Raw genomic sequence first — 24,000 nt, 5'->3', positions numbered from 1 at the left:
AACACATAAACAATAACAAAAAACTCCAAACAAGCTCTAACTTTGCTGTCTGCAAAGCTTCTGTCAGCAAGAAGAAAATACCAAATGAAAAGAAGTAATTTTAAATCACACAAAGCCATACCCCATGAAACTGTTAAAGGCAGCTGCCCTTTTTCTGGCAGGTTTTAATAGAAGAAAGAATAAGAAAGCACCAGACAGGCTTGTTCCAGGAGCAGCAAACATGTCACCACTTTCCCCATACGCTTTCAAGGGTAAAGGTGTATCAACATACACACCACTTCTGTATTTAAATAGCTTGGAGGAAGAGGAACGCTTTATTTGGACACTCATCTAATCCTGACAAAAGCAGAATTTTGAAGGTGTATTGTAAATTGCAACCTCACCATCCCCACCAGCACCCACCAAATACCAGCATGCACTAATTAGGACATCGAATAGAGATTTACATCCTTCATAATTTTAGGCTTTTTTTGCCTACCCCTTCCCCCCCCCGACTGACAAATTCAAAAGCATTATATTAAAGAACAGGCTCAGCAGCAAGAAGGAATTCAATTAAAAAATGGTAGAGAAATACAACTGACATGCTGCTTGTTATGAACACAGGAGTGCCACCATACATTTTAATAAATTATACTATTAGCTAAATACGCTTCAGCAGAATCCTTGGAGATACTCAAAACCTACTTGGACAAGACCCTGCTTTAGCTGGCCCTGCGTGGAGCTGGGAGGTTGGACTCGATCTCCAGAGGTCTCTGCCAACCCCAGCAATGCTGTGGCTCCAAGTTCTATTTTTTATTTTCTATTTCCATTCCAGAAAGTAGGCCTGCTCTCCCTGAAGGATTCCTCATTGTCCTCAAAGTGAGAGGCCATAAGGCAAATATCCTACCATAAGGCAACCGTCTCCTGGCTGCAATTCACGCTTTAAAGGCATTTAAGCCATAACAGCATGACTAGTACTGTGAGACTTAGTGAATGCAGACACAACTAAGTAGACAGTGTGTATGGGTATTTTAACACTGAGGATGTTCTTTAAACTGAATTATTTACACACCACTTATTAGGAAAGGCCACGCTTACCTGCAAGCAGCAAGAACTTGTTTAAATAAGCAACTGCCTTGGGCTTCGAAAAGGTCTGCAAACTCCCAATCAAAAATTACTGCTGCCCCATCAATGTGTCATATAAATGTTGGCATGTTAATTGTGTATTTATAAGATTGTTAATGGTTAGTTAATTTACCTCCCACACTATTATTGTACTTGAAATGATTTAATGTCTGCTGAGGGAGTTAACAACATGTAACAGCAGATGCGAGAATTTTACCTTTATACTCTGCACCCCGACTTCACACTATTAACAGCCCCTGTGTTAAATTAGCCAAGCTCCTTTACAATGTTACATATCCAACCACTTTCCCCATAAACACAAACAGTAACAGATTGCCAGAAATTTTCAAACTCTAAAGTTTAACACAAACACAGTACCTCCTCTTTCTCTTCTGAATTTTCAAAAGGACACATTAGAACCAATTTCTCAATAAATTAACATTAACTGGAGATGTTATGAATAGTTAACCACCTGAAAAAAAAAAATCAGAACACATTCAAACTCCAAAATTCAGTTCAGATTTTTGTGTTGTATTTAGTAGTTATCTAAACAACTCTAAAAGGTTCACCCTTCTGACACAGGCAAAACACGAGATAGCACATTGCTGGTCTGAGCAACAGTGACTGCCAATGAAGAATTCAGAGAAGCAAAGCTCAGATTTGTAACCTTTACACAAATCCCTTGAAGCCTCCATATCACCAGCTCCAGAAGAATTACAGATACAAGATCAATTTCTAGATCAGCTGAGATTTGCAGCACACCACATCTTCTGCACTCCTTACACCCACACAGTTATCACAGCTGCATGTAGCAGCTGAATTTAATGAAGTTGAGGACTTTCTGAGCACCAACAACCTATACATTCCTCAATCATAAACAAATGTTCTTTTCATACTTGCACCATATAAATATTATTCCACTATTAAATACAATACTTCACAGACAGCTGTCAAGCATACCCCTGCGTGAGCACTAAAACTGAAAAGAGCAATGTGAAACCTATGCAACCTTAACAGTATTTATGTACAACATGACATATGGGTTAGTGTTATGATGATATACTACTTATAGGTACACACCTCCCATGATTCATCACATAGGTGGACAGAGCTGAATCAGCCTTTCACTTTCTTCTTGATCTTTATTATTCATCTGTCTTGCTTTCTGTGTATTATTTAATCACCACCCTGGACAGAATGCCCTCTCACTTTCTCCTCAGTCTCATCACAGTCCTACTGAAGCACCCCACAGACCCAGTGGAGTACAGCCCCCATTAGTCTTATGCAGTTCAAGAACATTCTCAAAGATGTCAAATTGCACCATCAAGAGGCTGAACTACATGCCAGGTTTCACAGGAGCTTTGCAGCAAAATCAGACAGCTGGATCTCAGTCTACTATTTTTATCAGAAGTATTCCTCTTCCAGTAACCCACTGCTATATTTATGGCATCTATAGACTTTCACAGCAAGTGAAGCAAGGCTGTTATGCAGATCAACCTCATTCATAACACTGCATACGATAAGTAATGCAGAACGTTCTAACAAATTATTCAGCTCCCAGTAGGTGACACAAAGGTCTGGAAAAGAGGATACAGAGTTAGACAGGTTATACCTTAAATACACGGAGGAACACATCTCAATTTGGGGAAGCAACTTCAAAAATGTATTAAGTGCTCTTCTGATCCTCCTGCTTGCCAGATACACTGTTAATTATTTTTAAATAAAAGGAAGAATTTTTTTTACTGGTCTCTTCTGCCACTAAAAACCCCAAACGTACCCCAAAATCCAGTCTGATTTATACTCACACGTTATCCTACATCAACTGTCAATGAAACATCAAAAAGCAAGTGTGAGATAAGGTTCAAGTTAAACACACACCTCTATGGCAGCCACCCTTCCTGTCCATCCTTATCAACCAACTACGTATCAGTGCAGCCCACAGCAGGCACAGCTGGAAGTGATGACTTTCTGTTCCCACACTGAACCACACTGACTGGTGGGACTGCAAGTCATGTGCCAACCTGCTTAGACTGCTGTTTTCAGAGGAAAAGGTTTGACCTTGAACATGAAAAATAAGGAGTGTAGGTTACCTTACCTCAGGAGAAACAGTTATTTTGGATTGAATTTTCTGCTTTGTTTTAAACATGCACAGTAGAATTTGACAAAGTCCCTCCTGAAGACTGTCCAGTGACAGCTGGCTTGTCATTACACCACACAATGGGAGTGACAGCTGAAGCTGGCTGTGGGGCAGGACCCCCAAGTCCCTTTCCTCTTCACTCCAGCCCTCTATGCTGCTCCCTCTTCTCACTCCCAGGCTTCTTAAACATCTTCTGGTGCAACTATGAACTTTGCTTGGTCAAGTGAAACTAATGACAATAGGAACATTCTTGTGCCTCATCCACCCCTACACAGGGAGTTTACAGACATCAGGTTAAAAACTTACAGCTCCCCAAACACAATCTGGTTACCACTTCCTCATCTTCTACTTCAGGAAAACTGTTTCTCAAATGGGAAGCTAACACCATCTTTTCATGACATGCTACAACTGGTCCAAGAAATAGTTTCTTCAGAAAAAAAATTGATAGATATGCCTTTCAAGCTTCAAAATATCTCACATAGAGCACACATGGAAATCTGCTCATAGACCTCTAAATAAGCTAGAATCAATTACAAAAATCAGAGAAAACTGTAAGCAATTAAAAATGTTCTGCTACAGGAAAGAGCTACAACTTTGAAATGGCAGAATTTTAACAATCATTTTAAGAATCCTTCAGTTCAAATGGCTAAAAGTAGCTCCAAATACTACACAACTCTCTTGAGCCAACTCCTGCAAGGTTATTTTCTGCTCTAAATCATAAAAGTAGAGAAGTAGGGGGGAAAAAAAATCCCCTCTCCTATTCTGCAAAGCCCTAACTTTTTTTTTTTAAGAAGAAAATACGTTTAAATTGACTCTCCTCCTTAAGGAAGTAATAAACAATTACAGCCCTATTCAAGGTAAGCAAAAGATGCAGCTTCTGGAAGGTACAACCTGGACCTAAACCAATTACTAACAATCTCAAAATACAGCAGGCTGAAAGAATTATATAAGATTCCAGGTCATCTTATCACTTAAGGGCTTCCATAGTCACTGGACTTAAACACCTCTGTGACTGTACCTCCTTAAAGTGGTCTTAAAAACTAATGGAAAAAAAAGGCAGATTAAAATAAAAATGGATTGTTTTCCCCCCTTGTCGTACAAAAAGTAATAGGATGATGTGAACATACTTCAAAATTTATGATTCAGGTTATATGAAATAATTTCACAGTTAACTTCTGCTTGCAGTTGTAAAAGGAATGGTTCTGGTTATCTCCATTTGCAGCAGCAAAAATAATCAACCCCCCTGAATGCCAGATGGACTCCTGTGCAGGCAGGATAACGGAAAGCGAACCACAATATATGAAAATTCAAGTTTCTGTTTCAACAAAAGCTCAAGTATTCATTCTTAAATGCACTTATCTAGAGTAGGTGTCACTCATACTTGGGGTCCTATCATTAGAAAGGAAATAATCATTTAAAGTTCTTTAAAGAGGTGCTCTTTCACAAGTGAAACTGGAATTTGAGAGTTATGATGACAGAATGCTGCATTAGACAACTTCCAATAAATTATTTGCTAGTTTTCAAAGCTGTTAATCAACCTGGCATTAGCTGTGTATTTCTGTATTTATGAACTGCTTTGAATTTGGCTGTATTTTTGTTGTCATACTAATCAGGACACAAATTATACCAACTCAAATATTTTAATTATTGAGCTGCAGGGAAGGAGGGAGAGAAAATTGGAGTATGTATGGAAACTCTATACTCTTCTCTGCTTGTTTCCTGATCTTGTCAAACCTTCATTTAATCATAAACAAGTTGGTTCTCAGCTAACCTGAGCTAGCTTGCATCAAGATTTTAAGCAAATAAATAGGTATTAAAAAATGCAGAGACTATAAATTAGGGCAGACAAATCTGTATCTAGACTCACGCCCGCAAAGAGCATTCTATCAATACAGTGAAATGCTAATCTCCTAATTAACAACCTAATTAGGTAATTATGGCTTTGCAGAGGGATGCCTAAATGAAATATGACAACATGGTCACCTCTTTATATGGCACCTGTGGGCCTTTTCAGCTGTCACTGCAAAGAGTGCAATATCAATTTGAACAGATGACAAAGTGTTGTCATTTTTCATTCTGATACTGTGCTGAATGGTTTGGATAGGAGCAGTTTAGAAAAGCAGCATCTTGCCTGGTTTGTGCCTAATCTAAATATGTGCAAACACACTGCTTAATTTTTAATGTCTGTGATTAAGCTTATTTTTTCATACTGGCTAGCAGGCACTACCTAACACACATGACACCTGCAATATCATACTGGGATGACCTCACTAGCATCCCTATTACCTCATTGCACAGCGTGAGGTCACGAGAATTTACTACCCTGAAAAAAAGAAGTATTTAAGCTCATTTTTGAAGCTTCACTGCCAATTTTAAAATAAAGCAAAACCAGAGTACCTTTTAAATACCACATTACGACTTCCATTTCATTTTTATTTCTTATGAACACTTTTCCAGAAAAAGGCAACAGCAGTTGTTGTTTGGGAGTGGGTGAAGCTGATTGTACTTTCACTTGCACAAGAAAGCTGGAAGGAATATTTTCAATGGCACTGTGCTTTTACGTGGAACTCTTTTCTTTTTTTTACTCATATGCATAAATGCTTTAAAAATAACTCATTAAGAGGCAACATTCCTAAGATAAACCAGTAAAATATCTACTTGCAAAGAGGAGGATAAATATATAGGCTTAGACTGCTCAAATATCAGACTAGAACTTCTATTTTGGCTCTTTTCATTGTGGTATTCAAGAGTATATATATAAAAAAAATCCCATAAATGTTAAAAACACCTATATAAATTGCCGGTTTTTTTCATATATATATGAAGTAAGTTTCCATGTTTTACCTTTTCTTGCATGTATGTGTGAGAGAGATGCCCCATTCTTGGGCTGTTCCTGAGCAAGACTCACTAGCTATGTTCACACTGCAGTTAGCAAATGAGCACAGAAGTACAGCAGTATCATCAATTGCTTGGATTTCACCCAAAGGCTGCCTGAAGCCAAGCTTGACAGAAAGGTGTTTCCAGCACAGCCTTGAAGAGCTTAAAGCTGGAACCTCAGAGAAGGTTTGGAGACTTCTTGTAGCTACAGCCAGACTACAGGACCTTTGGAACAGTCTCTGTGCAGCACTGCAATAGTACCACAGCCAGGTCTGCTGCTCCTCCACACTGATGTGTGCTTGGGTTCCTCCAGCATTTGTGTATTAAACAGAAAACATACAAAAGCAAACAGTTTCCTATTTTTTTTTTTTTGGTTTGCCATTCTACTTCTGATTGCATGAAAATATTTTTATTGTATACAATTTGTTATTATAATTTTATTAATTTTATTTTTTAAATAATACAACAGGGCGCAAGCTGCTTCTGACTACACAAACGCTCATGCGGATAACACCTACTTAAAAACCTTTTGAGGCTTCAAGCCCCTTTGGGACTTCGTATAAAATGTGACTGGACAAATTCACTTTTTTTCAGGAACAGGTCATTCACTCTCTCCTCTCACATTCAAATTTTGTCTTGACAAATTTTTGGTCTGTCTCCTTCAAAAGCACACAAAACCTATTCCGGGAGCTTTGTTTTGCTCTCAGAGTAACTGATTTAGATAATTCTCAAGCAACAAGGAAATATGGTAGGGATTACCCTTGTGCTGTCCTGGATAAGAAAATGAATTTAAAGAGAATTAATAGCTAGCTAACACAGTCAAATAGAGCTTCTCATCAGCCACACACGCACTTAATATTAAAATGCATGTTGGGGTCTTTGTTAAAGGTATTCACAGAAAAGCCCTCACCTGGTCACTTCTGACAAACGGAGAACCCAAAACACCAAACTCATTGCCAGGCACATCTCAAAGAAAAGGCAGTATCTGAGCCATGAACCACCATGATACCAGTAATACAAACAGTCAGCATTATCAATGCCCCTGCATTAGCATTCTGTCTGCTGCCTGGGCTAGCACCACTACGTTTCTGCTTCCATACCTCTACACTCCAAAGCTCACAGCCTGCCCCTTCCAACTGCTAAAACAAAGAACTGGAGAAAGTCTGAGCTCTCCCTCCACCTTCCTTGGCAAGTGTCACTTGTCCATCTGGGAAGCGAAGTGTCAAACAAAGCTACCATACGGGAGATCTGCTGGTCCTGCATGGGGCTGTGCTGCTGGTGGGCAGCTCAGATCCTGTCCCATTTGTTAATATAACTGACCTTTTAATACAGGGGTCTGCTTCTCTGCTCATGACTTAGGAAGGTTGGGAAAATTTTTGCAATGGAATGCAGGACACACCAATCATTCAGCCAAGATGCTTCCTCTGCTGAGGTCTCTGCTGACCAAAGGGACAACCTAAGCAAGAACTCAGCTGCTAAGACACATTTGTTATTTGTTGGAGCTGAGTGAAAGCATTACGTGAATAATATATGATCTAAGGGTGTAATAAGAAAGATCTGAAACATGACTGAAAAAGAAATGTACTAAATTATTTCCAAATCACTGGTTCAGTTATTTCTGTACACGTTTGCAGACTGTGATCTCAATTTTCTTAATTTAACCTAAAAAGGTGTCCGTGAACAGATCTGCTCTGAATTTGAAAAAATAATGAAGAGAATTTAATTCCCAGCCTTGCGTCTACCTGATAATCCCCTGAAACCTCACATCATGTAGAACATGCTCAGAACATCCACATGTGACTCTAGCATTTATCATTTAAATGATCACTAAACTTTCACAAACGCTGAAATCAACTCTTGTTGTTTTATCTCCTAGACAGCACTTCTCCCTCCTTCACTGACATTCCCACAGTGGGAACTCTACTTCTGATCACGAACTCACAGCACACGTGAAAAAAATGAGAACACACTCCAGGAACACAGCTGAGCGTCACTACGAAAAAAAGAGGTCATCTTGCAGACACCCAAGCAGCCAGAGCAACAACCTGCAGCTGTTCAAGAGGCCAAGAGACACAGACATGAAGCGTGCAATCAGCAATCTGGATACTGTGACACAGCATGGGAAGAGACCCCAAGTCACGCTGCGGGCCTCCAGCCCCTGATCAACTGTAGAACACTTGCAGTGCAGCCCGCAGCCCGTACCTCTCTGCCTGCTTTATCACACGCCCCACTCCGTGGTTTTAGCCACGCGTCCCACTTACCCATGTTAATTTCAACCCTTCCTGTCAGCTGCTTATTTGCCGGCTGTTTACCCCAGACAACTCGCTGGTGCAGGGCATTAAGACTGTGCCTTACTCCGCAAAGGGACACTACTCCCGTCTCGCTCCCTGGAAGAACCGCAGGCCCGAGTTCCTACGGCAGCGGCACCTGACTGCGGTCGCACCGGGAGCTCTCGGGGCCTTCTGTTCCCAGGAACATCTCTCTGCACAGGCTTTTGCTTTCCTGTGACACGTTACTGCATTCCGCAAATTTAACGCAGACTTTTATTTTAATAAACAGAGAAGCGGTTAAGGCACGAAGTGTCGCTGCCTCGCTCAGCCAGTGAGACGCCCCGTGAGAACCACCAGCCCCATCGCCGGCCGGTACCGGGTAGAATCCGCACAGCCGGGCCCCGCTCCGCCCCTGCGCGACACTCACCGCAGCGCTAGGGCGAGGACCCCACATGCCCCTGCACTTACAGGCTTCGCCGCCGCTCCGCTCCGTAGGGACGGGACAGGAGCCGCCTCCTCCCCCGCCTACGGGCTGGGGCAGCCGCTTCCGGGGCCGGAGGAGGCCGCGGAACGGAGAGCACTGGGCCGCGCCGCGACCCGGAAGCACCGCCTCCAGAAGTGACGTTGAGTGGGGCACAGCCTGGGCATGCGTGTGTGGGAGCGGCAGCGGAGCGGCGGCGTGTACTGCGGTGGCTGCCGCGGAGACCAACCCTGCTTCCGGCACGGGGACGGTGCTTCGGATCGGCCTGTGCCGTGAGCTCGGGTCGCGCTCGGTCCAGTAGTGGGTCCGAGGGTGCGGAGCGAGCAGCCGTGCGCAGGCCAGTTGCGCCGCGTTGGTTACCGCGGAGACCGGGGTCGCGGTGTTTGGGTACCGAGTGTTTGCAGGGATACGGTCATAAACTTTACAGTTAAGGATGTACAGTGAGGAGCAAACTGTAACAGAAACTTTCAATGAAGAAAGTGTAGCAGCTACAACTTCCAGTGGTACTTCTCGTGGCAAAACAATAAACGGGACACTTTCTTGATGGACAGCTTTATTTCCAAATTCCGTAGATTTTTATTTAGAACACCACGGGATTTGTCTTTATCTTGTGGTTTTACAGCAAACCTTCAGCACAGCACTCAGCGTGCAGGCAGACTGGATGCGTTTAAACAAAGATAACTTGTGGGGGGAAAAAAAAAAAGTTAACTCTGCTGCCCGTGCTTAAAACCTCGGTAAACATCCTCCAGGTTTAGCCCGTGCTCCACCTGACATGTCTCCAGTGTAGAGGACAGCAGTGGAGCCCAGGTGCCTTGCTCACCTCAAACCTGAGTGCCTGCCAGCACCAGAGACCTTGCTTTCCTGTTGGTGTCTGTGGCCTATTGACTGAAAATTTGTGTAATCCCTTGTTAGACTGGCACTGTGTGTCTGCACCCTCCTGCAGAAATAATGGAGCTGTAGTGGTTAACTCCTCAGTAAACTATGACTTCACAGTCTCACAACAGCTGTGCAGATAAATAAAAAGGAAGCCTTAAGAAGGACAGTACAGGAGGGCTGCAAATTATCACAGAGTGCCGCTAAAGGCACATGTTCCTGGGTAACAGCAGCTAGTATCACTGGCCACACAAGGGCAAGGAGGGGGAACTGCTCTAGAAAATGGCAAATCACAGGTAGTGTAAGACTGTAACCAGGAGACAAAGAGCACACAGAGCCTTTCAGTCATCCCATTCTGGAATTACTGACTCAGCCTGATATATGAGTAGAAAAAATAGCCAAAAATAGATTTGGTGAGGTGAAGCAGATACCAGAGCTGGCAGCGGGAAGCACCATCCTGTTGGTTTCAGTGCCAGGCAGCTGTTAAAACCATTTCATATCTTCTGGGAAGCTTTGCCCTTGGCAGACAAATGCAAACTGATCTGTGAAATGCTCAAAATAATAGTAATAAAAAAGATTTTTGTAATAGCATTCTTAATAAAGCTGGATGATACTAAGAACACATTTGCTCAGACCAGAAAATGGTACAATAATCAGCATGGAGAATAATTAGAATTTGAATGAACATGCTAATTGCATGGAGCAGCAGTAAAAGTAGAGTTCTGTTAACCAGAACAAATCCACAGCAGTTAAATGTAACCCCTGTGAGCTATGGTTAAGGGCTCCAAATCAAACATGACATCCAAGTTACAGCTCTGAATGAGGAGATGATGATGGTGATGTCAACCATGATTGAGAGAAGGGGCAAGCAGAAGCCAAGGAGAAAGATTAAGAGCTCTGTTTTAGCCACATTGAGTCAGATTTGTCAACCATACATCCACAAAACGTCAGGGACAAGGATAAGATGTTAGTCTGGACATGACTTCTTTCATCTGAAACCGTCCATCACAGGTAAAGTATATACAATGAATTAGAGATAATTTTAATTGCTGCTGTGGCTCTTTAGCTCCATGCTACAGGTGGTTTTCCCTTCCTTGAGAGGTATCTGTAGCAACAGTTTTGTTCTACACTACCCAAAATGTGAAGAAAATTATCAGCATTAAAGTAACTTCTCCAATATATTTGCATGGGGCAGAGGCTCTACAGGACAACAGTTTGCCGGGGGTTTGCAATTATCTAAAGATAACTCCTTTACAGAATGAAGTCTTTAAATTATTCTTGCTATGGCTTTTTATGTTTGGCAGTCTGTGCACATATGCAAAGACAGACTGGAAATAAGAATTTGCCTCCTGAAGCAGTGCCCTTTAGAGCACAGCTGGGCTACAAAACCCTCTCTGAGGGTTTTTGCCTTCTGACTCGGCTTCTCCAGGAGGAACGTGCTCAGGCCACAGCCACACAGACAAATCACGGACAGACCATCTCCGATCGGGCCCGGCCGAAGTTGCCAGCCCATAGCAAGGCCAGGCTCCTGCTCACACTCGGACTCACGGACATGGCGGGACGGACCCGGGGGCAGCTCCAGCGTATGTGGCCAAAGCTTGGGCCGACCCGGCGTGGCTGCAAAAAGAACGGCAAAGCCTCGGCCCGGGGGTTACCATAGCAACGGGAGGGGCGGGGCCGGAGCGTCTCTCGCCTCGGCCACGTGACTTTTCGAACAGCCCAATCAGAAGTTTCTCAGCTGAGGGGCGGGGCCTGTGCTGGACCAGGCGGGCGGAGCACCGCCCCGCGTGCACTGAATGGCCGGCGCTGCCGCCACCGCCCGCCCCTGCCCGCTGTGATTGGCCGCTGAGACCGCCGATCCTAGCAGAGGCCGCCCTCGACTCCCACCCCCGGGAGCTCCGCCGCCGCTCGGCCCGGCGGGAGGGCGACCCCGCGGAGCCGGACCCGTGCGGCGGGTGGCCCCGGGCGGGGCGGTGGCGGCGGCGGCTCCGCCCGGCGGGGAGGACTGGTCCGGGGCGGGGCGGAGCGCGGGGCGGGGCGGCGCGGCGGCGGCGTCCCGCGGGAGGGAGGGGAGGGGCGGGGCGGGTCTGCGGGGCGGGGCGCGGCGGGGTCCGCGTCCCTCTCGCGCGCGGCCGCTCTCGTCGTTCACAGGGTGACACGTCCGCGGTGAGTGAGTGGCGTTGGCAGGCTGTCAATCCTCACCGGAGCGGCCATCAAACACCGTGAAACACACACGGGCGCCGGGCGGCGGGGCCCATAAATTCCGGCGGGCCGATATTTTTGCACATTGCTTTGCAGAGAGTGTGTAATTAATTTTTTTACAGTTCTTTCCCCGTTATTTCCGCTCTTTTCTTTGCACAAGTTCAAACTTTTGATTGCTGCTGTTTCCCCCCAGTTGCACAGACTTGGGATCGTTTGTTATTTTTTGGGGGGAGGGCGATTAATTTGATTATTTTATTTTTTCCCCCCTCTGTGATTGTGTTTTCTTGGCTTTTTTATGTTGCAATTTGGGGGTGGGGGTGTTCGCTGGTTTGTTGTGGTTTTTGCTGTTTGCCACCCTACGAACTTCTGAAGGATTTGAAAGCGAGTTTTTTATTTTTTATTTTGTATTTTTATTTTTCTAATAAATTTTGCCTTTTTGCAAAAGAAGATTTTTGGACAAGTGGGGAAAGACATAAAAAGCAACAATAAAAATAAAATTAAAAAAAAGAAAAAAAAAAGCTTTGGAGGAAGATTGTACCAGGAAAAGAAAACTGCACAGAAACCTTATCAACTCATTTATCCAAGCCACAAATATGATGATGATGAAAGAAGACTGTAACTAAAGAAGAGAGTGATTTACTGCATTGGGAAGAAGAGAGTGGAATAAACAGCTGAGATCCGGTCAAAACACAAATACTGATTTTTTTTCTGTTGTTGTTTTGTTTGGATTTTTTTCCTTTTTTTCTTTTTTCTTTTTGGTGTGTGTGTGCAAGAGCGAAGTCAGGAGCCCGGCGTTGGGGCTGACTCCGGCACCGGCGGGCGTTCGGTTGCTCCGTCGGTCTGTCGGCCGGCGCTCCCGCTCCCCCCGCAGCCCGGCGCTCCTCCGCCCGCAGCCGGCCCGGGCCGCGGCGGAGCCATGGACGATCAGTCCCGGATGCTGCAGACGCTGGCCGGTGTGAACCTGGCCGGGCACTCGGTGCAGGGGGGCATGGCCCTGCCTCCTCCCCATGGACACGAAGGGGCAGACGGCGACGGCAGGAAGCAGGACATCGGCGACATCCTTCATCAGATCATGACCATCACTGACCAAAGCCTGGATGAGGCACAAGCAAAGTTGGTTTCGTCTAATTAAACCTTGTCTTTTTTTTTTCTTTTTTTTTTTCCTTTTTTTTTTTTTTTTTGGTGTGTGTGTGTGTGTGTGTGGTTTTTGTTTCTCTCCTGCCTGCTCCTCTGCGGAGACCCGGAGTCTCACAATTAGAGCAACTTCTTGGTGCCGTAGGACAAATTTCAAGCAGCCGAGGCAGAGCCAAAGTTGCCATTTAATTATTTTATTTTTTTTTCCCTAATAGATATGTAATAAATCTATAAGTATGTAATGGTTGTCCCAGTGTGCGGGAGGTTGTGGCTGATCCCTGCCCGTCACCGCTGGACACTGTCCAGTGGACACCGGCCTCAGAACCGCTGGCTGGCCATCTGTCCGTCTGTCGGGCAGCTCTGCGCTCTCCCTAGCAGTGCAACTTTTCGCCCCCCCCCCCCCCCTCCCGTTTCGTTTCTTTTCTCTTCTTGTCTCCCTGCCCCCGAAGTGGCGGCAGATAAATTACAAACCTGACAAGATATTGCTGCCGGGGTGGGGGGGGTGGTGGTGGTGGTGGTATAAAACCCCTACCAAAACACCACCACCACCATGGCTGTTTTAATCCACAATAAATACAAAAACAATGTGAACTCTACATGCCTCACCCCCCCTCTCAAATCTCCTTAATAAATCAGTTATAATATCGCAGAACGGATCGTACCGGGGACAAGGGGGAGGGTTGATTTATGCCCCTCGATCGGGCGGCATTTGCACAAAGATAATTCGGTATAAAAGTCAAGAGGGGATGAGGGAGAGACCCGGCAGCCAACACCCCCCGTACACTTCGCTCGCCAGCCCCGCGGCCCGGCACCGGGCCACACCGGTGCCGGGCCGCGGGGCTGGCGGGCAGAGGGCCGTTGAACAACACGGGGATGCTTCTCGTGAAAGGCGCCATGTTGCTGAACTGCCGCTTTAACCGCTTGTTCCTCTGCTCTCTTTCAGGAAACACGCACTGAACTGCCACAGGATGAAACCCGCCTTGTTCAGTGTCCTCTGCGAGATCAAGGAGAAAACAGGTAAGGGCCGCCCGCGCCTCCGCCACCTCCGCCGCCGCCGCAGCCATCTTGATCCCTCCTTCGTTCCACCCGCCGCTGCCCGCCGGCGGGAACGGTGCCGGCTCCCTCTGCCGCCCCTGACGCCGCCTCGCTGGGGTGGTGTGTGCCGCCGGCCTCGCTGCAGCCTCGCTGAGGGCCTGGCCCGCCGAGATGCGGGGCCCGCCAGCCCGGTGAGGCTGCTTCGCTGTGAAATGGCGCGGGGCAGAATCCCCTGCCGCTCTCCTCACAGCTCCCAGGGGTGTCCTGCTGCCTTTTTTACCGTCAGGATACTTGGCAAAATACTTGTCAGAGCGGTGTTACCTGACAATGGTGTGTGTGGGCTGTGGTTGTTTTTTTTGGTTTTGTTTTGTTTTGTTTTTTCCTGGGATGCGTAGCACACAGCGGGGACCGTAAACTTTGTGAGGGTGTGCACTGGCCACGTTTGGGGAGAGTCAAGCTGCACCCCCTCTCAGCAGGGCAGGGAACGGAGACTTCACTGAGGGATGCCAAGTGATGGATGCTTTGACCCTAGATCCGTGCAGAGTTCAGCGAGGCTTGAGTGGCGCACGGGCAGTGACATTTTAAGTGCCAAAAATTTTAATCAGAAAACTAAAAAAAATATTTTTTCCTCCTACATTAATGCAACACTAATACAAACTGTGGCTTTTTAGAGGCATTTTTTGCAAATTTTTTACATCACTGAATTTAGAGACAATTTATCTTTTTTTTGGTAAGAAGAAAACATGCAAAATACTCTTTTTTGTATTGTGAGAATAAGAACATTTATTTTGATCTGACTTAAAAAATATATGCATTGACTAGGTATATTTGATATTCAGTCACATTCCCCTTAATTTCATATTGAAAAAAATAAAGACCATAGAGGAAAACAACAAACATGAAATCATTGCAAATCGCAGCTGAGAAGCCTAAAAGTGCACAGTCCTCAGTAAATTATGGTGCTTTATGTCCAAGCGTTTCTTTGCTACCGGGGATCCACTTCAGTTTCTGCTGACAGCTAAGCACTAGGGTATTGACTGTGTTGTGAATATTAAGATTGATTCTGCTTTATATTGCATTATATTACCCAGGATAAGGGGAATGATCCCCCTCCTGCTCTCCCTCCCCACCTACCTATGGTTTGCCTCTATCAGCTTGTAAGCCCCTTTTTCCATCCTTCTTTGGCTTGTGTTTATTTTCTGCCTTTCCCTAAACTTTTTGCTTGCCCTGCTCCGGAGCCAGCCCCACAACCTGCCCTCGGTGTTCAGACATTTTGCAGCAGGCAGATTTCAATTAAGGAGGCAGGCGTAGGTCCTGCGATCACTTTTATTTGCAGAGGGCTTAGCCTCGCTGTTTTGAAAGGAAAGTATAGCCAGGCACATGTCAGAGGTGAGCTGCGAAGAAAAGCCCCAGTTCTTTCAGCAGCGAGGATTACTGGCAAGAGAGTGTTTGGTGAGGCCACTGCCGTCTTGGAGGCAAGAGAGAACCTGACAGGAGACTTAGTGGTCTGAAATGTTTTGGGGTGCTTCAGTGATAACTTGGAAGTTAGGACCCTGCCTTTGTGCTGCGAGTAGTTGAGCCAAGTTTGCAAGTTCTCTCTTTTGTGAAATCGCTGAGAACCAACAAAGAGTGAAGGCGTCCGCCTGCCCGAAGGCAAGATCCTGCCAGCCCTGGCGACGCAGAAGGAACAGGATTAATGCACAGAGTGATTGATGGAGGTGAATCCACACCCCCACCAAAAAAAAACTGTTCCCGGAGGGGAACCTTCACTCAGGGTCCCCCAGTTGAGGTGAAATGTCGGTGTAGGCTTTAGTTAGTGTGTTAAAGCAAAGAAAACGTGACAATAAATTCAAACGTATTTTGTGTAAGCTGTTTTTGTGGGAAACAGCTCAAACATTTCTGAATTGGAAGGGTGAGCGCTGTGAGATGCAATTAAAGCAGAGCCCCCTCCTCTTCCCCTGGTACTCTGCATTGTCTTGTGGTCAGAGTGCTTTAAATCCACCCGCAACTGGGTCATGCGACGGTATTTAATTTTTCCTAATCGGAACCAAAGTTTCCCTTGGTGCTGGCAGTGGGAATTGCTGTGATGGCTTTATTGCTACCTTCTTCTGTGAGAAGAACGAGAGGTGAAGAGGGAGAGTGTAGCCTATACGTAAAGTGTAATCACAGTTGTGTCTCTTCTGAAACAAGTGATGTAATATTTAAGTGATTTTTATATTGAATTATGTATTTTTTGTATTTCAGTAGTTTTCAGTACAGTCAGTGAAGACTTTGTGAGACTGCTCATGAAAGAATACGTAGAGGAGTCCTCAGTTAGGTAGAGCAATTCTATCATTTCCCTGCAAGGGTTAATGAATGCATCACATTTTTAAAAGCCTCTCTCTCTCTGTCTCACTTAGGTTTAGGAGCTGAAGATTTTTTTTTTTTTTTTTTGCTGTGAGGTATTTACCATGTATAAAGCAAATCACTGAGCTTACTGAATTTAGCCTGACATTTCTTCTTTGACATTTCAACATTTTTAAAAGTGCTGCATAATACATTTAAGAGCTTTACAGATATTAATAGTTACGTGCATTCTTAGAGGCAACCACAAGGTAGCATGGTTTTCATAAAGAAACTGCCACTTATTTCTTTAATTAGTTCAAACAATAAATGATACCCAAAGTTCTACCAAAGCCTCACTGACAAAATAGGAAGAGAAGCAAGTGAGAGCCTGTTGACTCTATTTTGTTGTATTTTACCCATTCTCTGAGGTGTCACCTGGCAGTGTTGAAGTTGCATGCTTCATGCGTGCTCACATCTGTTGCATATCTGTGTAACAGTCTGTCTCCTTGCGCTCCTACCAGTAGGAATTAAAACCTGATTTGCACCTTTGTTTTGTTAAATAGCTTTGTTTTACTGACTAAAAATCCTTCAGATTTGTAATTTGATTAAGCCTCCATTAGGATGTCGCTCTACCTGAGGTACTGGTTATTCTCATGGAGATAGCAATGAAAAGATATTAATTCTTACAGTCTTAAAATGGTTAGGGAATTGCAATTATTTCCCAATGGAATGAGATATTATTAGGTCCTGGATTGTGTTGATAGACAATTTGGTTTTTGTGTTTTTAAAAAAAAATCTGAGTCGATAGGAACAGATGTTTATAAAATGTCCAAATGCATGTGTGCCTACACCTATTTTATTTATTTATTTATTTATTTCTATAAACCCAACAGAAACAATGATAGCTGCCAACCAAACCCTAATTTACTGTCACCACAAACCCTAAACAGCATTCATTTACTAGTAAAGCCTAATGGCATACATGATGGTTTGCCAGATTTGTGGCCTTTGTGAGGCTTATAAGCAGGACTGACTTGGGAAGATCATAAAACTTAATGAACTTCTCGACTGCAGGAGGTGTCCGCAGGGGAAGAGAAAGGCCTGCTTGGCTGGTTGGGCTGGTTGAACTATTTTTTATGTCTAAAGAGAGAGGAGGAAAATGTTCATTAGGAACATCCTCCCCTTGTGCAGAATTTTGCTTTAGAGAATGAAAAACAAAAAAGAGCTGAAAACCAGTCCAGTGGTGATGTTAAGCATGGGGTTAATTTCTTGCTGTTCCCCATGTAAGCTAAAACCTTTATTTTTGTTGCTACAACTGCAAATAGCCATGCCACGCCATTCTGATGATTAAAGGGCTGTATGGTACCCTTACTTGCTGCCAAGCTCCTTATTGATGAAAACGGCCCAACTCTTTCAGGAACACCCCTTGTCAATATGCTGCAAAATCTGTAAACCTCCCGTTAGGTAACTCGTTTGGGAACGAGTTGCTTTTTGCCTTGTCTGCTGCCAGCAGAATCTGGAACTGTTAACCCCTTTTCTTCACTGTGATTATTTTAAAACCAAACCACAGGACTCTTCTTTCCTTTGAATTACAAAATTTGCAACTTTTCAGTGTTTGTAAACTATGACTCAGTGCCAAGAACTTGCAGTAATGGATAATAATGCTCGATCGTAGCAACCCTTTCTGAGCATTGCAGGATTCAAATGGAACAATGAAATGGCACTGATAGCATACATACATACATGTATGTATGCACCTGTGTGTTAGCTATTTTCTAAATATCAGCAGGGATGTTGTTGTTTATTCAGTTTAGCTATTTAAAATATTTATGTGCAGTCCTGGTGGTTTTTTTCAACCTGCTTAAATTCATACTTTTGATTCCCTCCGACTACATAAGGAAGTAAGCATTGTGTATTTATGTGCCTGCATCTTTTCTTCTGTTTAAATTGTTTAGCTTTTTTTTCCTTTCTCAAGCCTCAGTATCCCAGATTTTTCACTGAACCACTGGTTATACTTTTGAATGGTATTTTTTTTACTAATTGTCAGCAAGTGTATTGCAAATGATGACGGTGCAGTAGGATGTTAGGTCATTTGCACTGGCCTCATGGCAGTGACATTGCTTTTCTTCATAAATACCCTACTAGGAGAAAATAAATTGAACAAAGTATCTTGATTGTCATTTGATCATCTGTTTCTAACAGAATCATTATCAAAATTCTCTTTCTTTGGTGGATTTCTCACAAGGTGCATCTCTCCTTAAGAAAAGAGGCGGCTTTGGTAGTTATTTCCATTAGAGAAATTCATGATACTTTATCTTACAGAACCTGTAACTACACCATACCTTTAGACCTTACCCTTGTTAGTGCTTCTTGCTATATTTAAATAACTATCTCTACACTGATTACCAGGATCAGTTGTTTCCAGATCTTTTTTTTTTTCCTTCCATAGATAATAAATTTGAATCTACTTGTCAATACTAATTTAAGTAGGAGCAGGGATTTATTTCATTTTATAGCTATTTTTCATGCCCTTCATTTTATCTTTGAGTTTGACATGTTTGCTTGCTATTTGAAAATACTAAATTCTGTGAGTTACTGTATGGTGTATTTTAGGATGTTGGTTGTAAGTTCAGGAATTTTTGCATTCAGAGATAAATTATTGTACTAGCACATAGTGAATACAAAAATAATATTTATTTTTTTTTAAACAGAATTTAACGCATTTATCAAGCTCTATTCCTGCAGCTTTCAATGAAAAAGTTGTGTGGTATGGAGATTATGCTGTCTTTTTTTCAATTTAAATATTGACTTGTGTGAAACATTAATATAATGATATTTGCAGCCTACCGTAGATGAAACATAAGCAGAATTAGACATACTAAATTGTTACAAATGTAACACAATATTTACACACATGTGAAGACTGGATTAATGATTATGTAGTGGTGCACGGGAACGTCCGGTTTCTATCTGTCCTCAGTTTTCAGACTGTTTTTCAATTCCTTGCACATCAGGCACATGACGCTTTGATGAATATTTTTATGAATAGCAGGGCTGAATACTGAATCTGTGCACTAGCGAGTCCAAATCAGCGGAGCCCTGAGTGGAGTTTTCCCATCCTGGTATCATTGGTAGAATTAGATGTAGCTGTTTGTATTCCCTGAATTGACACCCTGAGAAGAATGCTTTGTTTGTTTTCTCAGCAGTCATGTTTAATGCTATTCGCTTATCAAGGTGATCAGCATGGTTCAGATAACACATGCCTGACACAGCCTGCCTTTTTTCACCAGCGTGTTGACCTTTTGTCACATTTGCTTTTCTCTGGTAGGCAATTCATGTCTTTAAGTATGAATGGAGTAAATAATTCACATCAATATTTAATATAAATTATTAAAGTTTCTGTCAGCTCTTATAGTTCATGCTTTTATAAAGTTGGAGTAGTTCATCAGCCAAACAGATGAATTGTGCTTCTCAGCTGGACATTAGAGCTCCTCCATAATGCTATCTTTACGGTGGAAGTAAACAGGGAATTAAATATGAAAGGAAATGAAGCCTGCTACTTGAATGCTATTCTTTAGGAAGGCTCAAAGTACTAGATAAATATCCATCATAATTTATTTTGTTATTCCCATATTTTTTTTTTTTTTACCTCTCATGTTGCTACCAGAAATGTAGCAAACCCCACTGACCCTGGCATTTTCTTCTATTCTTTGTTATTAGCTTTCCCTAGGTGCTCCTGCCTCCTTCATGGGTTTAAAGTGGATGTATTAGGGTGGGGGCTTGTTTGTTGTGTGGTTTGTTTTTTTTTTTTTACTTAATGGTCTTTTTCTCTTCTTAAAGATTGATGGGGAGCACAAAGATGATGAAGTTTCAGGGGTTTTTAGACCTTCTTATAAATTCTAGTTTATATTTTTGCAAAGTGACCTGTGATTGAAAGTAGATTCTGAAACCATTTTTTGAAGATGAGATGGTCTGATGTCTGATTGTAACAGCTCTGTGTTTATTGCTTCAGGAATTGGATATAAATAGTACGATTTGCATAAAAGCATAGACTAAAAATCATTATGTACTTCAGTTTTTGACTATTTTAGGTCTTGTACTTAAAATCTTTTGTTAGCGATCAGTTCCATGCACGTTGCACAGTCATAGGAACTCGTAACAATGTATGAATCACTGGGTATCGTGAGTCCTACAAATCAATCACTTGAAAAGGGGGGTGGGTTTGTATCATGTGTTTACAGGTCAAAACCTTTCCCTATGCTTAAGCCATGCATCAACATTTAAAGCCAATCTCTCCTTATTGTCCAGCAGGTGACTTTTTCAGATATTATTTAATTTTTAATTATTTATTGTAAGCGGAGAATGGAATTTAATAAGATTGTCTGGATAGCATTTTTTAAAAGAGCAAGAGTTTCCCCATATATCGTGTTGTATCTGGTGGGGTCAATGAAAGCATCTAGAGATCTTCAAGTATACAATCTAAATTAAGATTCTAAACAGGCATTACAGATGCTGGTAACTTTGGCAATTATCATTTTGTTTGGTGAACAGTAGTAAAACAGTGTGCGGTAAAAGTGTTTAGAGAGAGAGGATAAATAAATTGAACAGTTTTGCAATGCAAAGTGGTTTGTGGTGTTTTTGAGGATTTCTTGGCTCTTGCTTAACTGCTATTGTGAAGCCTGGAGCAGATTTTCCCATTGCTAATGCCCTAGAAGTATTAATTCACTTTGATATGCTAATTAGAGGGCATTATGCAAGAAATGAGATTAAGTGGCAGCATGAAGCCATTTGCCTGTCAGTAAATTGAGAGCTTTAGCATCAGGAGGAGCTTTGTTTTTTCTGAGTTTCTCTTGGTTTTGCATATAAATAAAATTGATTGAAAGGTCTAGAGAAGCTTCTAGAACATTGGTGGTTCTTTTTCTCCTTCTATGATTATTTAAACTTCATGTTAAAGCCTTTCTCTGAATATTAATTGATCTAATGGGAGATACTGAACATGAAGAATTTCATTGTATTCTCAGTTACTGTATCTTAACAAAAGGAAAGTATTAGAATTCTTTGTGTCATCTGATTTTTGTGGTATTATTTTAGCTATATCTTACAGCTTTGTATTATTAACCTCTCTGACTGCTAACTGCTTCTGTGCTGAGAACTATATCTGTGTGGAGGCATTTTTGCCAGTTCTGCCGGTTTTGGGTTTGGGATCATGAGGGCCTGGCCAGCTGAAGTTAAATGGTGGGCTTGGATTCCTGGCTGATGGGGCCTTGGACATTTATCACCCCCAGTCAGTCACAGCATTTCCCATCATTTCTTATGTAAATCACACATATATTTTCCTTCATTTAGGAAGGAAAGGGTTGTAATATTGACCATAGATTTTACTTAACTGCCAGAAATTGTGTTAAAGTAACATTAAGGGATTGACTTACAGCCATAAGAGCGAGGAAATTTGGAGCTAATAGTTAAACTCTGCCCTTAACTCAACTCATTGAACCTATTTATTAGAGCATATATGATACGTAAGATCACTGTGCTGAGACCTGCTGCAGTATTAGGACTCTCCAAGATGACTCAAAGATGGGAGTTTCTGATTTAGTTCAGATTTTCCTGTTTTGGTTTTTTTTTTAGTGTGCATGGTTTTTATTCAGCCTCAGAAGTTGCTTTATTACGGTTTTGTGGTTAGTATTCCTTTATAATACCATTTAAAAAAATATCAGAGAAGTAATTCTGGATATTGAGAAAAAATTTGTCAATGAATAAAACCAAACCAAAACTGACCCAAGCCTCTCTAGTCCTCTTTGCCTGAGTGCTTGCAGAATGTTTGCTGTTTGTGTGCCCATCTCCTCCGCAGATCGCTGTCGCAAAGTCAATCAGGGGAGTAGTGCTGGAGTGACAGTGCTTGTTATGAGCCCCAATAGTTATTTAAAAGAAAGGAAAAAGGATGAAAAAATGCCCCAGAGCTCTGTGTGCTGTTCATGCTATATGCACATGCTCTCCCTGATCCTGGCAGCTGAAGTCTATCACTGTTGGGAAATTTTTAATATGAACCACATAAGACACAAACCACTGTGGTTTCCCTGAAGCCACAGGGGTTTTCACGTCAGTGCAGGACAACTGGCACGTGTGCTGCGGGTCCCTGCCCACTGTCCCTTGCCCTTGGCACCCAGGGGAGCTGTGAGCCCTCTCCATCCACCCTCGCTGCTCTTCCTCAACAAAGAGTTCTGTGGTGTGGTTTTCATTTAAAATGTGATTTACCTGATTGTCCTGAGTTCTCAAGAGCTCCTGAACTGGGTGACCCAGAGAATCTGATCAGGAATTTAGAACACAAAAACTTCAGTTGTCATAGTTAACCATTTTGATTACGGGGAAGGACAAAACAGCACCTGACACTGCAAAATCAGTTCTTCTCACAAAAAGGAAAAGGAAACATCACTGGTCTCCAGCTGCTGATTTTGTGTTTCACATTCTTGAACAAAAGGATTCAATAATGAAAATGTTCTGTGGACAGTCTTAACTTTCTCTGTACCAGTAGACCCCTGATGGCATTGTTTTGGGAAGAGAGGGTACTGGAGATGAAAGCCTGGCCTTTCTAGGTTTGAACCCTGCTGGTACTGTTGACTTGAGAAACCTTCCTCCCACTCAAGTGAGGAGAGAATGTGGTGACCTTGGCAGGAGCAAACCTGGACCTTGGCTGATGCCTTCCTGTAGGAAATGCAAGAGCTCACTTTTCCTACCTTTAAAATGGAAATACTGTCTATGAGGGATTTTTTGTGAAGGTTGTGTTGAATTGGTGCCACGTGTTGAAGAAGTTTATCAAGATTTGGGAATAATTAAAATTGTTGCATAAGAAGTAATCTATTAGCACGATTTACAGTACCCACTCTGTTCCAATCACAGCCAGCCTAAGTGGAGTCTTACCTCCTGAAGATGAAGAGATTAGGCTTTCCTTAGACTTATGCTTTTCTTGGTGTTAATTAGGAATGTTTGGTTCTTTAATTCATGGTTAGACCTCTAGCAAAAGCTCTTCTGACTTGGTGGTTAGCTTGCTTAGTGCAGAAGGGTGACCGTTTGCTCACGTAGCTGGGATGCCTGCTTTTCTGTAGTGATAGCTGTTCACAGGCAGGATAGTGCACTTGAAAGGGTATTTAAAGCCTGCTTTCATAGATTTGTTGATTAAACAAGGAAGTGTGCTTTTAGTGAGGTTTGTAATTACAGAACACCCAAATGTTTGCTTATTTTCTTTCATGCAAGATCCTGGTTGCATGATTAACTGTCACTAGTAAGAACAAGTTACAGTAGATTGTGCAATGATTCTTATTTGACTTCAAGGATGTATTTATTACCATTTTTGAACAAATTATACTAACATGAAAAGTTGTGGAAATGATTGTGCACTAGATAAGGTGATACATTACAGGAGTGGTTGGGTTTATGGAGCTTTATGCTGAGGTTTTCTCAGAAATTATAGCATAGCCCTGTCACTATAAAACCCAGTGATACAGTTGGTAATAACATCCAGTGGAGGTATTTTTAGGATTTCACTTGTTATTCAAATGGAGTGG

The 24,000-nt window shown here is 42.8% G+C and overlaps 1 protein-coding gene across 5 annotated transcripts in view; it reads left to right on the top strand.

Moving 5' to 3' along the window:
- Positions 1-12,860: 12,860 nt before the first annotated feature.
- PBX3 (PBX homeobox 3) overlaps positions 12,861-24,000 on the top strand; it is a 111,972-nt gene continuing 100,832 nt past the window's right edge. For all 5 annotated transcript variants that reach the window (XM_054393337.1, XM_054393339.1, XM_054393338.1 and 2 more), the window contains exons 1-2: positions 12,861-13,057; positions 14,022-14,095. In XM_054393337.1, coding sequence (XP_054249312.1) covers positions 12,861-13,057; positions 14,022-14,095 — 271 coding nt within the window. The remainder of the gene's footprint in view (positions 13,058-14,021; positions 14,096-24,000) is intronic.

Source organism: Indicator indicator, chromosome 28 (genome assembly GCF_027791375.1).
Source record: "Indicator indicator isolate 239-I01 chromosome 28, UM_Iind_1.1, whole genome shotgun sequence".
Classification (NCBI taxonomy): domain Eukaryota; kingdom Metazoa; phylum Chordata; class Aves; order Piciformes; family Indicatoridae; genus Indicator; species Indicator indicator.
Note: the sequence above shows the minus strand (reverse complement) of the source record. Positions and strands in the feature narration are given on the sequence as shown.